Raw genomic sequence first — 17,803 nt, forward strand, 5'->3', positions numbered from 1 at the left:
TAGCCAATAAAAGGCTGGAACTAATGGGCCAATCAGTGTTTAAAAGAATACAGTTTCCTTGTAATTATTTTGTGTGTAAAGCTAGCCAGGTGGCGGGATGCAGCCTGCTGTTCCTTTTGCAGAGTGGCACCCATCACTACAGAGTGGCGCCCAACGTGATGGACTAAATCCATTTAAAAACCTGAGAGGACTTTTTTAAAAAGGGAGAGAGAGTTTAACACAGCTTTTTGCTGTTTGCTAGGGTGTGCTGTAGAGAGATTTCCTGATTCAACAATAGCGAAAAAAAAAAAAAAAAAAAAAGCTGTGCCAGTTATTTTAAAATGTGGCTTCCTGGGCCCTAATGCCAGTGCAAACTCCGGCTATGGAGCATTTCTGGGCCTGGACGTTTATGTCCCTGCTTGGGGTCAGGAATCAAGTAGCTGATTCGGCTCTTCCTGCCTGGGTAGGCAATGGGATCAGATCTACTAGAAAGTGGCGGTTTTTAAATACCAGTTTCTGGGCTGTGCCGCCATTGCGATCTCTGTCTGGCTCCTGCGGGAGACAAAACTTTTAAATGGAACATTTGGAATAAAGTGCTATGATTTGTTTGATGGCAACTAGAATGACTGTGTGCCTAAAAGGGGAACACTACGCGTGGCTCAGAGGCACAAACAGCTCCATGTTAGCTGTGCTGTGCACATAGCTCAGAGGCATGCACAGAGAGGCTCTGCCATGCTGAACTGTGCTGATCTTAGGCAAAAACTATCATAATTACCATAATAACAGGACAGTTAAGATTTAGACTAGGCAGAAAACAGCCAGTACCGTATTACTCATATGTGGCACAACTTAAGTTTTTAAAAAGTACTTAATTCTAAGGCCATCCACCCAAAGGGGTCAGACTCTGGCCTCCAGGCAGGTCTGAGGATTCCTGCGGAGGGGTGCGGGCTCCTTCAGATTGTGCTGCCAGGTTCGCTGTGTGATATTCCATCCCGCCCTGCCCCCACCTTGGCCCTTTTGTCTGGGCGGCGACCCTGGGCTGCCTGGAATCCCTGATCCTGTGCACTGACATTCCATCTGAACTGGTGAGTGAATGCGGACCCTGGGGCAACCTGCCCTGGAAGAGAGCACAGACCCCCTCCCCCCAGCTCCCTCTGAAGGCTTGTCTCTGTTTCTCCCGCCCCTGTCTCTCCCAAGCTTTCCCTAGTGATCTCAGGTGTCCTGCTCCTGTTCTAAGGCCATCCACCCAAAGGGGTCAGACTCTGGCCTCCAGGCAGGTCTGAGGATTCCTGCAAGGGAGTGCGGGCTTCTTCAGATTGTGACACAAGGAATAGGTCCTCCTCTGGCACTGGGGAGATCCAACCAGTTTCATTCACAGCAAAGATTTGTCTAGGACACCAAGCGCCTCCGGGCTCCTTTTGAAGGAAGAGATGGGCAGGCGCCAATGCAGGAGCTCCTCCAACAACATGAAAGGCAATATGACATCACCACAATCCAGACATCCCGAAACAACAAGAATTGAACACCCTACCCCAGAAGATATAGAAGAAACCGACCTTAAACAGTACTTTATGAAAATAATAGAGGACCTTAAACAGGAGGTAAAAAACTGCTATAAAGAAATGGACAACGGCAATGAATGTGAACTCTACAGCATGGACGGGCTCACTGTGAGCCTTAACCTTCACCTGGCGATGGATAGAGATAGAGACAGAGCCCCACATTGGAGCACCGGACTGAGCTCCCAAAGTTCTGATGAGGAGCGGATGGAGAGAGATCATGAGAAAGAAAGTCAGAACCATGAGGGACGCGTTCACCCACTGAGACGGCAGGACAGAACTAATGGGAGACCACCAAGTCCACTTGGAATGGGACTGATGGAACATGCGACCAAATCGGACTCTCTGAGGGTGGCTGATGGTGGAGGCTGACCGAGGAGCCAAGGACAATGGCGATGGGCTTGGTCTCTATGACATGGACGGGCTCTGTGTGAGCCTTGTCAGTTCGGTCGCTCACCTTCATGGACCTGGGGGGAGTTGGGAGGACCTTGGACTCAACATAGTGTAGAGAACCCTGATGGCTGTTTGGCCTCAAGAGGGAGGGAGTGGGGGTGTGGGTGGAGGGGAGGGGAGGGAAGGGAGAGAAGGAGAGGAGGAGATGGCAATTTTTAATAAAAAATAAATAAACTGGAAAAAAAAGAAATGGAGATGACAAACAAAAAGGTAGACGAAATAGATAAATCTCTCAAAGATACCCAAGAAAAACAAGAAAAACAAGAAAAAGCAATCAAACAGGTAAGGGAAACAGTACAAGACCTGATAAATGGAATGGAGGTATTGAAGAAAACACAATCTGAGGGACGACTGGAAATGGAAACTCTGAGTAAACGAACAGAAACTTCAGAGACAAGTATTTCCAACCGAATACAAGAGATGGAAGAAAGAATCTCAGACTCTGAAGATACTATAGAGGAAATAAATTCACAGATTAAAGAACTAAACAAATCTAACAAATTCTTAACACAAAACATTCAGGAAATCTGGGACACCATGAAAAGACCAAACCTGAGAATAATTGGGGTAGAAGAAGGAGAAGAATTACATCTCAAAGGCCCAGAAAACATATTCAACAAAATTATAGAAGAAAACTTCCCCAACCTAAAGAAGGATGTTCCTATGAAGGTACAAGAAGCCTACAGAACACCAAATAGACTGGATCAAAAGAAAGCATCCCCACGCCATATAATAATCAAAACAGAAAACATACAGAATAAAGAACAGATATTAAGAGCTGCAAAGGAAAAAGGTCAAGTAACATATAAACGGAAACCTATCAGAAATACACCTGATTTCTCAATGGAAACCATGAAAGCCAGAAGAGCTTGGATAGATGTGCTACAGACACTAAGGGAACATGGATGCAAGCCTAGACTACTATACCCAGCAAAGCTTGCATTCACCATTGATGGAGAAAACAAGATATTCCAGGACAAAAACAGATTTAAACAATACGTAGCCACAAATCCAGCCTTGCAGAAAGTAATAGAAGGAAAATCACAAACCAAGGAGTCCAACAACGCCCACAATAACTCAGGCATCTAGCGACCCTTCACCAGCACAACTAGAAGAAGGGAAACACACAAACTCTACTACAAAAAATGACCGAAGTTGACAACCACTGGTCATTAATATCACTTAATATCAATGGACTCAATTCACCTATAAAAAGGCACAGGCTAAGAGACTGGATACGAAAACAGGATCCAACATTTTGCTGTTTACAAGAAACATACCTCAACCACAAAGACAGACACCTACTCAGAGTAAAGGGTTGGGAAAAGGTTTATCAAGCAAATGGCCCTAAAAAACAAGCGGGTGTGGCCATACTAATTTCCAACAAAGTTGACTTCAAACTAAAATCAATCAGAAGAGATGGAAAGGGACACTTTATACTCATAACAGGAAAAATCCATCAGAATGAAGTCTCAATCCTGAATATCTATGCCCCTAATATAAAGCTCCCACTTATGTAAAAGAAACACTTCTAGAACTCAAGGCAGCCATCAAACCACACACACTAATAGTTGGAGACTTCAACACTCCTCTCTCACCAATGGACAGGTCAATCAGACAGAAACCTAACAGAGAATTGAAAGACTTAATGGAGGTAATGAACCAAATGGACTTAACAGACATCTATAGAACATTCCACCCAAATAGGAAAGAATATACCTTCTTCTCTGCCGCTCATGGAACCTTTTCGAAAATTGACCATATACTTGGTAACAAAGCAAACTTCCACAGTTACAAAAAAATATTAGTAACCACCTGTGTCTTATCGGATCACCATGGATTAAAATTAGAATTCAACAACAATGCTACCCCCAGAAAGCCCACAAACTCATGGAAACTGAACAGTCAACTACTGAACCACACCTGGGTCAAGGAAGAAATAAAGAAAGAAATTAAAGTCTTTCTTGAATTTAATTAAAACAAAGACACAACATACTCAAACCTATGGGACACAATGAAAGCAGTGCTAAGAGGAAAGTTCATAGCACTAAGTGCCCACTTAAAGAAAACGGAGAAAGTACTCATTGGTGACTTAACAGCACACCTGAAAGCTCTGGAAAAAAAAGAAGCAGACTCACCTAGGAGAAGTAGAAGACTGGAAATAATCAAACTGAGGGCAGAAATCAACAAAATAGAAACACAGAAAACAATCCAAAGAATCAATGAAACAAGAAGCTGGTTCTTGGAGAAAATCAACAAGATTGACAAACCCTTAGCCAAACTAATCAAACGGCAGAGGGAGAACACACAAATTAATAAGATCAGAAATGAAAAGGGGGACATAACCACAGACACAGAGGAAATTCAGAGAATCATTAGATCTTACTACAAAAGCCTGTATGCCACAAAATTGGAAAATGTAAAAGAAATGGACAGTTTCTTAGATAAATACCATATACCAAAGTTAAACCAGGACCAGGTAAATGCTCTAAATCGTCCTGTTAGTCACGAAGAATTAGAATCTGTTATCAGAAACCTCCCTACCAAAAAGAGCCCAGCACCAGATGGTTTCAATGCAGAATTCTACCAGAACTTCCAAGAAGACCTAATACCTATACTCCTTAAGGTATTTCATAATATAGAAACACAAGAGTCACTGCCAAATTCCTTCTATGAAGCTACAGTTACCCTGATACCTAAACCACACAAAGACTCAACCAAGAAAGAGAATTACAGGCCATCTCACTCATGAACATTGACGCAAAAATTCTCAATAAAATACTGGCAAACCGAATCCAAGAACACATTAGAAAAAGTATCCAGTACGATCAAGTAGGCTTCATCCCAGAGATGCAGGGCTGGTTCAACATACAAATGTAATCCATCATATAAATAAACTGAAGGAGAAACACCATATGATCATCTCATTAGATGCTGAAAAAGCATTTGACAAAATTCAGCACCCTTTTATGATAAAGGTCTTGGAGAGATTAGGGATACAAGGGTCATTCCTAAATATAATAAAAGCTATTTATAGCAAGCCGACAGCTAGCATCAAATTAAACGGAGAGAAACTCAAGGCTATCCCACTAAATTCAGGAACACGACAAGGCTGTCCACTCTCTCCTTATCTCTTCAATATAGTGCTTGAAGTTCTAGCAATAGCAATAAGACAACATAAGGGAATCAAGGGGATTCAATTTGGAAAGGAAGAAGTTAAACTTTCATTATTTGCAGATGATATGATAGTATACATAAGCGACCCCAAAAACTCCACCAAAGAACTCCTACAGCTGATAAACTCCTTCAGTAACGTGGCAGGTTACAAGATCAACTCCAAAAAATTAGTCGCCCTCCAATACACAAAGGATAAGGAAGCAGAGAGGGAAATCAGAGAAGTATCACCTTTCACAATAGCCACAAATAGCATAAGATATCTGGGAGTATCTCTAACCAAGGAAGTGAAGGATTTATTTGACAAGAACTTTAAGTCTTTGAAGAAAGAAATTGAAGAGGATACCAGAAAATGGAAGGATCTCCCCTGCTCGTGGATTGGGAGGATGAACATTGGAAAAATGGCAATTCTACCAAAAGCAATCTATAGATTCAATGCAATCCCAATCAAGGTCCCATTAAAATTCTTCACAGAGATTGAGAGGACAATAATCAATTTCATATGGAAAAACAAGAAACCCAGGATAGCCAAAACAATCTTATACAATAAAGGTACTTCTGGAGGCATTACCATCCCTGACTTCAAACTCTATTACAGAGCTACAGTATTGAAAACAGCTTGGTATTGGCATAAAAACAGAGAAGTTGACCAATGGAATTGTATAGAAGACCCGGATCTTAAACCACAAACCTACGAACACCTGATTTTTGATAAAGGAGCCAAAAGTACACAATGGAAGAAAGAGGGCATCTTCAACAAATGGTGCTGGCATAACTGGATGTCAACCTGTAGAAGAATGAAAGTAGATCCATATCTATCACCATGCACAAAACTCAAGTCCAAATGGATTAAAGACCTTAATATTAATCTGAACACATTGAGCTTGATAGAGGAGAAAGTGGGAAGTACTCTACAACAAATGGGCACAGGGAACCGTTTCCTACGCATAACCCCAGCTGCAGAGACTTTAAGGGCAACATTGAATAAATGGGACCTCCTGAAGTTGAGCAGCTTCTGTAAAGCAAAGGACATTGTCACTAAGACACAAAGGCAGCCTACTGACTGGGAAAAGATCTTCACCAACCCTGCAACTGACAAAGGTCTGATCTCTAAAATGTATAAGGAACTCAAGATACTAGACAGTAAAATGCCAATTAACCCAATTAAAAAATGGGGCGCTGAACTGAACAGAGAATTCTCAACAGAAGAAGTTCAAATGGCCAAAAGACACTTAAGGTCATGCTCAACCTCCTAGCTATCAGGGAAATGCAAATCAAAATAACTTTGAGATATCATCTTACACCTGTCAGATTGGCTAAAATCCAAAACACCAATAATAACCTTTGCTGGAGAGGTTGTGGGGTAAGGGGTACACTCATCCATTGCTGGTGGGAATGCACACTTGTGCAACCACTTTGGAAAGCAGTGTGGCGGTTTCTCAGGAAATTCGGGATCAACCTACCCCAGGACCCAGCAATTCCACTATTGGGGATCTACCCAAGAGATACCCAATCATACTACAAAAGCATATGCTCATCTATATTCATAGCAGCATTATTTGTAATAGCCAGATCCTGGAAACAACCTAGATGCCCTTCAGTGGAAGAATGGATGAAGAAACTGGAATATATACATGCTAGAATACTACTCAGCGGTAAAAAACAATGACATCTTGAATTTTGCAGGCAAATGGATGGAAATAGAAAACACTATTCTGAGTGAGGTAACCCAGACCCAAAAAGATGAACATGGGATGTACTCACTCATAATCGGTTTCTAGCCATAATTAAAGGACATCGAGCCTATAAATTTGGGATCCTCGAGAAGATAATAAGAAGGTGAACTCCCAAAAAAAGATATAGTAATCCTCCTGGATATTGGAAGTAGACACGATCGCCAGGCAAAATTGGGAACTTGAGAGTTGGGCGAGACTGGGCCAAGGGAAGAGGGGAGAGAAAAGTGTGAAGGAGAGAATGGGGGGAGCTCGGAGGAATGGGATGCTTGGGATACAGGAAGGGTGGATATGGGAGCAGGGAAGCATATATCTTAATTTAAGGAGCCACCTGAGGGTTGTCAAGAGACTTGACCCTAGAGGGGTTCCCAGGTTTCCAGGGAGACGCCCCCAGTTACTTCCTTGGGCAGCTGAGGAGAGGGAGCCTGAAAAGGCCAGTTCCTATAGCCATACTGATGAATTTCTTGCATATCACCATAGAACCTCCACCTGACGATAGATGAAGAAAATGACAGAGCCCCACATTGGAGCAACAGACTGCCTCCCAAGGTCCTGATGAGGAGCAGAAGGAGAGAGAACATGAGAAAGAAAGTCAGGACTGTGAGGGAACCTCCATCTGGCGATAGATGGGGAAAATGACTGAGCCCCACATTGGAGCACTGGACTGAGCTCCCAAGGTCCTGATGAGGAGCAAAAGGAGAGAGAACATGAGGAAGAAAGTCAGGAACGTGAGGGGTGCGTTCACTCATGGAGACGGTGGGACAGAACTAATGGGAGAACACCAACTCCAGTTGGAATGGGATTGATGGATCATGCGACCAAACCCGTCTCTCTGAATGTGGCCAACAGCGGGGGCTGACTGAGAAGCAAAGGACAATGGCGCTGGGCTCTGATTCTTCTGCATGGACGGGCTCTGTGGGAGCCTTCTCAGCTTGGTCGATCACCTTCCTGGACCTGGGGGGAGTTGGGAGGACCTTGGTCTTAGCATAGAGTAGGGAACCCTGATGTCTCATTGGCCTTGAGAGGGAGGGAGGGGAGGTATGGGAGGAGGGGAAGGGAGGGAAGGGGGAGAAGGAGAGGAGGGAAGTGGGAGGAGGAGGGGAGGGAGGGGGGAGGAGGAGGGGAGGAGATGGAAATTTTTAAATATAATAAAATAAACCACGAGAAAAAAAAATAAAAAGTACTTAACATTTTAAAAAATGTTCCTAGATACTAAAAAATTACAGATTCACAATAGGACAGATTCAGACATAAAAGACCTTTAAATGGGTCACAATGTTAGATAAATGTGTAGGCTTAAAAATAAAATTAATGCCTTAGAAAAGGGGGTAAATAAAGTCTTTAAAGAGACAGAATACAGATAATTAATAGATTAAAAAATTAAGCCACGTAAAAATAAAAAATTCTCAAAGAGCCTGGATTCTTTACATTATTATCTTTTCTTTAAATATTTTGACTGTAAAGAAGCTAAATACAGAGAGACATTTCACTGTATGGTCTGCTAAGCAAATATTTTCTAAAGGTATCATAACTTCCAAATTTAGATCTAAAGATATGCTTTGAAAAAGAGTTTCTTCTTTTGTTTTCACAGAGGATGAGACCCTGTGGATTGCTTCTATCCAATATGGTATGATAGACAATGCTCCCGTGAAAGGTTGCTGTGAACACCCTCAAAACGTTACTTCATTCAACTGCCAACTGAGATGAACCTAACACACAGGTTATAAACCATAAAAAAACCTGAACAACAGTGCCCCCATTCAACAAAAAACAGTTTAAAAAAATAACTACACCCGTATTCCCAAATATTTTTAATAAATGTTCTTTCACATTTAAAGGGGGATATGATATAGATATGAATAATTTGCATTGGTATGGATTTTAAGGTCAATTTTGTTATATGTATATGTATTTCTGATATTGATTAAGGTATTAGGATTATGTAGGTCATTTTAAAATGTAATGTATAATTAGAAAATATAAGTTGTTAATGGATAATCATCGATAATAGTCAAGCTTGTAGTCATGTTAGACTTTCTAGATATATAGAGATATATTTCAGTTAAATAGGCATTCTTCATATCTTTCAAAGACTACAGAATATGGCATTTTAATGTTTTAATAACTTAGGGCTTTTCATGACAATGAGACACGTCTGCTCCTGGCAGCACCAATCTACTTCACGAGAAAGATGGGCATCAAAGAGGCTCCTTATGGCGTTTGATAGCCATTTGGGCAAAAAACTACACTTGCCTGGACTGTGGCATAAACTGGACACAGAGAACCCACAGAGAGAGAACTGCCAAACTTGCCTAAAGGTGAGATGGTCTTTTGGGGTTCCTGATTCATGAAAGAGTCTACAAGACATTCTGCAGGACACAAAAGAAAGTGACTGAACTGTCTTTGAAATTTCCTGCTTCATAAAAAAGTCTGCTGGATACTATGGGCCTGAAGGCTGAAGATGGATGCCCCAATGATACAGAGAAACTTTGGGTGACTGTCCAGGCAGCAAGATGTCTCTGTCATTTCTAGAGTTTGGAAGTTGCTTATTTCTTCTTTGCTTAGGTAATATTATATCCTTCTGGAGTCTCTGATGGAGTTAAAGAATAGATAGATAGCTTTAGTTATAGTTTTTCTTTGTTATGATAAAAGATAAAATAGATCTAAATATTGTAACTGATTCTTGCTTGATAATTGTTTTGTTATATGTAATTTTACTATGTTAAAGTTAAAGCCTTTCTATTTTGTTTAAACAGAAAAAGGGGAAATGATGGAGGAGGGTCATCTGTCTATGTGTTACTTTCATTGGTTAATAAAGAAACTGCCTTCGCCCTTTGATAGGACAAAAAATTAGGTAGGTGGAGTAAGCAAAACAGAATGCTGGGAGGAAGAAGGCAGTGAGGCAGTTGGCATGCCTCTCCTCTCTGAGACAGATGCAGATTAAGATCTCTCCTGGTAAGCCACCACCTCATGGTGCTACACAGATTACTAAATATGGGTTAAAGCAAGATGTGAGAATTAGCCAATAAAAGGCTGGAACTAATGGGCCAAGCATTTGTTTAAAAGAATACAGTTTCCGTGTAATTATTTTATGTGTAAAGCTAGCCGGGTGGCCGGTCACGGCCCGCTGTTCCTTCTACAGAGTGGTGCCCATCATTACATGATAGGGCATCTCTTGGGTATATTCCCAAGAGTGGTATTGCTGGATCCTGGGGTAGGTTGATCACGAATTTCTTGAGAAACCTCCACAATGATTTCCAAAGTGGTTGCACAAGTTTGCATTCCCACCAGCAATGGATGAGTGTTCCACTTACTTCACATCCTCTCCAGCAAAGGCTATCAATGTTTTTGATTTTAACCATTGTGACAGATGTAAGATGGTATCTCAAAGTTGTTTTGATTTGCATTTGCCTGATCGCTAAGGAGGTTGAGCATGACCTTAAATGTCCTTTGGCCATTTGAACTTCTTCTCTTGAGAATTCTCTGTTTAGTTCAGTGCCCCATTTTTTAATTGGGTTAATTAGCATTTTAAAGTCTAGTTTCTTGAGTTCTTTATATATTTTGGAAATCAGACCTTTGTCTGTTGCAGGGTTGGTGAAGATCTTCTCCCATTTTTGTTTTAATGACAGTGACCTTTGCTTTATGTACTCACTCAGCAGTGGATTCTGGCCATAAATAAAGGAGATTGAGCCTATAATTCGTGATCCTAGAGAAGCTAAATAAGAAGGTGAACCCAAAGAAAAACATATAGTTATCCGCCTAGATATTGGAAGGAGACAAGATTGCCAGGCAAAAATTGGAAACTTGGGGGTGGGTGTGGGGTGGGGGTAAGGTTAGATGGGGAGAGAAAAGTGTGAAGGGGAGGATGGGACAAGCTTGGGGGATGGGACGGTTGGGGTGAAGGAAAGGTGAATATGGGAGCAGGGAAGTATATATCTTAATTAAGGGAGCCATTTTAGGGTTGGCAAGAGACTTGACTCTAGACGTGTTCCCAGGTGTCCATGGAGATGTCCCCAGCTAGTTCCTTGGGCAGCTGAGGAGAGGGAACCTAAAATGGCCCTATCCTATGGCCATATTGATGAATATCTTACATATCACCATAGAACCTTCATCTGGCAGTGGATGGAGATAGAGACATAGATGCACATTGGAGCACTGGACTGAGCTCCCAAGGTCCAAATGAGGAGCAGAAGGAGGGAGAACATGAGCAAGGAAGTCAGGACCATGAGGTGTGCGCCCACCTACTGAGACGGTGGGGCTGATCTAATGGGAGCTCACCAAGGCCAGCTGGACTGGGACTGATGGAGCATGTAATCAAATCAGACTCTCTGAACGTGGCGGACAGTGAGGGCTGACTGAGAAGCCAAGGACAATGGCACTGGGTTTTGATCCTACTACATGTACTGGCTTTGTGGGAGCCTAGTCTGTTTGGATGCTCACCTTCCTAGACCTGGATGGAGGGGAGAGGACCTTGGACTTCCCACAGGGCAGGGAACCCTGACTGTTCTTTGGACTGGAGGGGGAGGGGAAGGGGAATGGGGGGCAGGGGGAGGGAAATGGGAGGAGGGGAGGAGGTGGAAATTTTTAATTAAAAAAAGGAAAATAATAATAATAATAATAATAATAATAATAAAAAGATAGCAGGCTGAGCAAGCCATGAGGAGGAAGCAGGTTAGCAGCTCTTCTCCACAACCTCTGCACCAGTTTCTGCCTCCAGGTTCCTGCCCTGTTTAAGTTCCTGTCTTGACCTCCTTCATGAATGTACTGTGGAAATATAAGCCAAATAAACCCTTTTCTCTCCAGCTTGCAGTTTGATTATAGTATTTCATCACAGTAATTCAACCCTGACTAAGACAAGATCAGAGGACAATCTTAGAACAGAGGCTCCTGATTACTGCTTTGTAGACCAGGCTAGATGACTCCTGACTCTATTTACCACCAGCAGTGCTGGTTTACTTGGTTTACCCTGCCTGGTTTACTTGAGTTTTGAGGAGTCACACACAGATCCTAATACTTTCACAACATGTGTTTTATCCATAGAAACTTTTCCCCAGTTCTGTTACACTCTGTCTGCTCATATAATTAAACTTGATTCCTATTGTTATTGATGGTCTAAGATTGTAACCTGTTCATTTCCCCTTTTACAATCACTTGCTGCTGAAGAGTGGTCACTCTTTCTCCTATGGCTCATTGCTGTGAGCCTTTAATAATTAGGGAATGATTTGTTATTTTGCAGCAAAAATTTGCATGAAGACTTTCAAAAAGTTTAAAAATCATGCCCAATGTTATCTGAGCTAGTATCATCTAAAAATAAATTTTTATGACCCAAATGTATACAGAACCACTTTTAAGAACTTATAGTCTAGAAAGAACAATAAAATCCATGAAAGAGACAATAGAAAAGTGAAAAGGATGGAAGTCATGAGTAGCCAGGTGTTTGCTGCCACGATGCATGATGACTGGATGCTTTCAGTAAGCAAAAGGCTTAGTGGATACAAACTCCTACACACGCTGCTCTAATAAAGGCAAATTAACCTGTATCATCCTGGTGCTCATTTTGATAAAACAGTGATGTGATACCCTCCCTTGAACATAGTATTATAATTTTGGGTGTTAGGAAAAATTTGGCAGATTAAACAAAAAACATGCTGAAATAAAAAATGATTTGTTTTAGTTTTCTGAACATTTACTTACCAGAAATTACTCACTGTGTGAGCCTGAAAGATAGATGAGGCTTCATTAAAGGAAGCTGGTGGAAAAGTTGAGCTCTTTTCTGGAGGGATAATTCAGTGTCCCACATCCTGATGAGCAGATACTTAATTCTGTGCACCTGACAGACACTCAGCATAGCATTGACTCCAGGGGTTCACAGCAGTGGTGAGTTACAGGCCTGGTGTTCAGTTTCCTGCAGATGCTTCTTAGCGACAGGTAAAACCATTAGCTGTGATTGCTGGTGATATGCATATGGAAACACAGTTTTTATTTCAGTTCTGCCTTTTGAGAGAAAACTCTGTATGTTGAAAAGTAAAATCACTTCAGTGAAAATGTGAAAATGGAATGCCAAATGCCTCCTCAGTGTCCAAACTACAAAATGTTTCCAAGCAACAGTATTCTTAAAACAAAACTGCTAAGCATGATGAACTTGGAATCAACAAAATTCTGTTGAAATTTAGACACGGAAATGAGTCCAAAGCCAAGAATATAAATGTTGTAACTATATTATTTAAAAATATTCTAATTAGCTATCTGTTGTTCTCACCGTGTGGAATGCGGTTGACAAAGATGGTCATTTCATTGCTGGTGTCCTTCCCTGCCCTAGGTGGACCATCATCTTCCTCTCTTCCAAAAGATTCCCTATAACATTTCTTCCAAACAGGGCGGCTGGCGATATATTAAAAACACCTCATCTCATTAAAAAGCCTTCTTTGCTAAAAGATATCTTTGCTGGGCATAGCATACTAGCTTGACAGTATTCTTTTCAGATATTTTAAAGATATTACTTTGTTGTTTTGTGATTGATGGAAGTCACTATCACCTTAACTCTTGTATGAAATGTGCTAATTTTTTCTGGTGTATGATTTTAGAATTTTCTCACAGGTTTTAAGTAGTTTTGATGATTTAGAGTTCCTTTCCATGTGCACAGGTATTTGAGCTTCATGAACATGTGATCTTATCATTTTTTTCACCAAAAATTGCCATACTTCTTTATTGTCTGAGTACCCACTTAAGGTTATTTAAAATCCCACGGTTGCCTATAAGTCCATTGTGTGTATGGGTATTTTGTCTACATATATATGCATCCTGTGCTTTGGTGGCCTTGAAGGCCAAATGCCTTATGACTGGAGCTACCGACAGTTGTGAGTTATCATGTGGGTATTGGGAGTTATACTCAGGTCTTCTGGGAGAACAACCCATGCTCTTAACTGCTGAATCCTTTTTCCAGCCCCTCCCTTAATATATTTTTATTCTTTCTTTACTTTGGATTGTTTATATACTTTGTCTTCTATAGAATGATGTTCTCCTTATGTAAATATGGTATGGTATGTGGGGGGGGGGTATGTGGTGTGTGTGTAAGTGTACACATTTCATTGCCCACATACAGAGGTTAAAGGGCAACTTTCAGCACTTGGTTTTCTTCTTTCACCTTGGTTTGAGGCAGTGTCCCTGTTGTTTCTAATGATCTATAGCATGCGCCAGACTTGCATACCCCCAAACTTCCAAGTGATTCTCCTATCTTCACCTTGCATCTAGCCAGTGGAGTACAGGCATTACAGATACTCACTACCATATATGGCTTTTCGTGTAGGTTCAATGGATACCGAACACAGAGGTCATCAAGTTCGTACATACGTACTTTAACCCACTGAGGCATCTCCACAGCCCCCAATAATAGCTTTTAATATCCTGGACTACTGTTTGCTTGTATCTACATATATTGCTGAATAGTTTCAGAGTTTTGTTCCATTACTTTAGTTTTGCATTCTTATGAGTAATGTTTTTAACCTTCTTTGGCATGCCTGGTAAGTTTTGATTGCTCTCTAGTCATGTGATATTGATATTGAGTATGTAGTGTTCTTATAGACAATATCTGTGATCATTTTTCTGTCATACAATTAAGTTACTTGGAAGAATTTTGACCCTCAGAGTTTTACTTTTACATTTTGTTCAGTCAAATGTTGCTGCTTTTAATCTTGGGTTTATCTTCATAATACCGAGGAAATGTCTGCCGGGCAGCCCTACCCAGTCATGAAGATTTCCCCTACACTAAAAATCAGGAGCTGTCCTTGTCCTGTGCAAACATCAGAGATTCTTGCAGACTATGCAAGATGTGTTCATCTGTTTCCTGTTGCTGCATGATTGTTGAATATATTTTTAAAATGTTGAATGTGTATTGTGCGGTACAGAAATTCTTTTCTGGTCAGCGTTTACCAAGTGGTACAGTACAGCAGCTGTTTCCATAACGTCGAGTATAAATAATCTACAGATGGTTTAAAGCATATGAGAAGATGTACATAATCTATATATATGTCCCATACCATTCTATGTAGGGAGTGAGCATCTAAGGATTTTATATTAGTTTGGCTTATGGAACCAATCCTCTGAGATGCAAAGGGACAGTTGGTTGCATAGGTTAGTCATTAAAGTTGTTTAATTTAAAAATTCATACCATTTTGCCATCCCAGAGCTTCTGATTGCTTAATAGCTGACATAAACAATAAAATAACATAAAATATTAAATATAATACATGTACAATTATGAAAATGAATTATTTAAACTGAACAATAAAGGATGTGATTAACCCTTGGAAAGACTTTAAGAGCATGTTAGAGTGGATCCATATCAAAATGGAAGGCAGCCATAGCTGAGTCCTGATCAGCCTGAAGTCACTCTGTCTACACCATGAACTGTAAATTTGAAAGTGGGTGCCAGTGGGTGCAGCTAAACCACAAGAAGCAATTATAGTGTGTTTTGTGGGCATGGGAATGGCGATCTGGAGGTGTCTGTCCCAGATCTCCACCTTGGTGTTTTAGCATGACACAAACCATAGATAATATAGGAACTCCCTACTATAACAGTTCCCATCAAACTTCACAGACACAGGTGGTATTTTTTGGTGATCTTATCTTTGAGTTGGGTTAGATAGATGAAAATAAGTTTTAAATATATTTGGGAAGCGCATTTAGTAAGCTACATGTTAGGTTGAAGGGGAGAGGAGAACATGATCTCTGGGCCGCCAGATAGAGTCAGGTATGGATACTACAGCAAGTGAGTAAGATGTCTCAAACTCATTAATCTGAAATAGAAATGCAAAGTTCCAACATTTTCTTTCCTCTTTGATCTATACCAGAAAATATTAAAAAATACTTTTATTCTTTTGTATATACCCATTACACTAAAATTTCCCAGAACCCAATGAATAATGGCATTGAACAACTCTCTGCCAATAGAATGAAAATTTATATATATAAGAAAAATATACTTGATTTATATATATATATATATATTTAAATAAATGTATTGAGAAAATGCACACACACATATATACCATATATAAACTCATTATATTTGGAAAGATGACCTTGAATGTCTAATTTTTCTGCCTCCATGTCCTCATGTCCTGGGTGCTGGAATTAATAGACATGTACCACCACACCTAGTTTATACAGTGCTTGGTAGCCATCTCAGAATTTCATCTAAGCAAGCACTGGGTCACATTTCCAGCACAGGAAAAAAAACATTAAAACATATGGTTCAGTGGGTAAATCACTTGTTACATGACTGTGAGGACCAGGGTTTGGATCAAAAGTGTTGTGAAAGGTATGGCAGCCATGTATAATCCCATCACAAGGGAGGTAAAGAAGTGATTCTCCATGAAGCTGGCTAGGCAGACTAGCTAAAACATTGATCTCTCAGTTTAGTGAAAAGTCCTCCCTCCACATATATGATGGGGAGAGATGAAGAGTCCTCACATTAACCTCAGATCTTACACAAGTGCACCCATGGTCCATGTTCACTCACACATATGCACAAATGTGCATAACTTATACATTACACAATCATATATATATATATGTGTGTGTGTGTATGTTTCTGAAAATTAATGAAAAATGTGCAGTATCTCAAGCTTCTATTGACTCATTGGTAGTGTGTCAGTATCCTTATTTCCTTTTCCTCCAAAAGTAATACCCCTGATTTTACCTGCAACTGCTACTATATTGGGATTACTAGAATATACAGGTTAGAGTAAATTTAATGCAGATTGTCATCGTATGTCAGTGGTACTAGAAGTAGAGGTGCACATGCACCTGTGTAGGTCTGCCTTCTGTAATCCCACAGGATTTGCCCTACTCACCCCCTCCTGAGCCAAAGTGGCCCTGCTTCAATGGTGTCCTTACTATGAATATGTCAACAAGGTAATGCTATTTTACCTGTTGTGGAATAATCTTTTTGTACACTGTGATGATGTGTCCTTGCCATGGCAAACTTCGATCCGTTCAATAAAGATCTAAATTTCAGGAGAAGATAGGCAGGATGGGGGGGAGGGTGAAGGAGAGAAACTCACGGTTAGAATCTAGGACGCAGGAAAAGCCAGCAAGACATGGAGCAAGTCAGACATACAGAATAGAGAAGAGGTGAAAAGTCACGTGACAGAATGTAGATGAATCGAAACAGGTTAATTTAAGTTACAAAAACTAGTCGGGAATAAACCTAAGCTAAGGCCAAGCTTTCATAATTAATAAAAAGTCTCTATGTCATTTTATGGGAGTTTCTATTAATCTATGTTCTACCTATTTCTATCTGCCAGTTTATATTAATCTACATTTTACCACATGGCTTTTCACCTCTCCTCGGTTCTGTACATCTGACTTGCTCCATGTCTCACTGGCTCCTCCTGTGTATCTAGATTTTAACCCTGAGTTCCTCTTTTCTCTCGGGAACCTAACCTATCCTGTTCTGCCTAGCTATTGGCCATTCAGCTCTTTATTAAACTGATCAGACTTCGCCATGGCAAAGACACATCTTCACAGTGTACAAAAGGTTTATCCCACAACATTTGGCTTTATTTGGTACTTCAGTGAATTTGGGATTTCATCTCTGATGAGCTCTATATGAACTGTTGGTTTTACAGGCATTGCTTTCAGTACATGATACTGTGGCTCAAAAGAGTTATGATCCTGTATTGCCTCCTATGCCTGATGATATCGATGATGAAGAAGACTCTGTGAAAATAATCCGCCTGGTCAAGAACAGAGAACCCCTGGTGAGGAGATGTCATGGGGGGGCTGAATAGGATGGGCGTCCAGCACTCACACTTGTCTTTGAGATATGCTGCTTCTGAGTCCCAACATCTTAAAACAAACTGGGCATTTACATCCAGAGAATATGGCTTAGAACAACTAGCA

At 40.7% G+C, this 17,803-nt stretch overlaps 1 protein-coding gene across 6 annotated transcripts in view; it reads left to right on the forward strand.

Annotated features, from left to right (window-relative positions):
* Mpp7 (membrane palmitoylated protein 7) overlaps positions 1-17,803 on the forward strand; it is a 252,742-nt gene that overhangs the window by 183,798 nt on the left and 51,141 nt on the right. For all 6 annotated transcript variants that reach the window (XM_038334123.1, XM_038334122.1, XM_038334125.1 and 3 more), the window contains one exon: positions 17,530-17,661. In XM_038334123.1, the coding sequence (XP_038190051.1) occupies positions 17,530-17,661 (132 nt within the window). The remainder of the gene's footprint in view (positions 1-17,529; positions 17,662-17,803) is intronic.

This window comes from Arvicola amphibius, chromosome 6, assembly GCF_903992535.2.
Source record: "Arvicola amphibius chromosome 6, mArvAmp1.2, whole genome shotgun sequence".
Lineage (NCBI taxonomy): Eukaryota > Metazoa > Chordata > Mammalia > Rodentia > Cricetidae > Arvicola > Arvicola amphibius.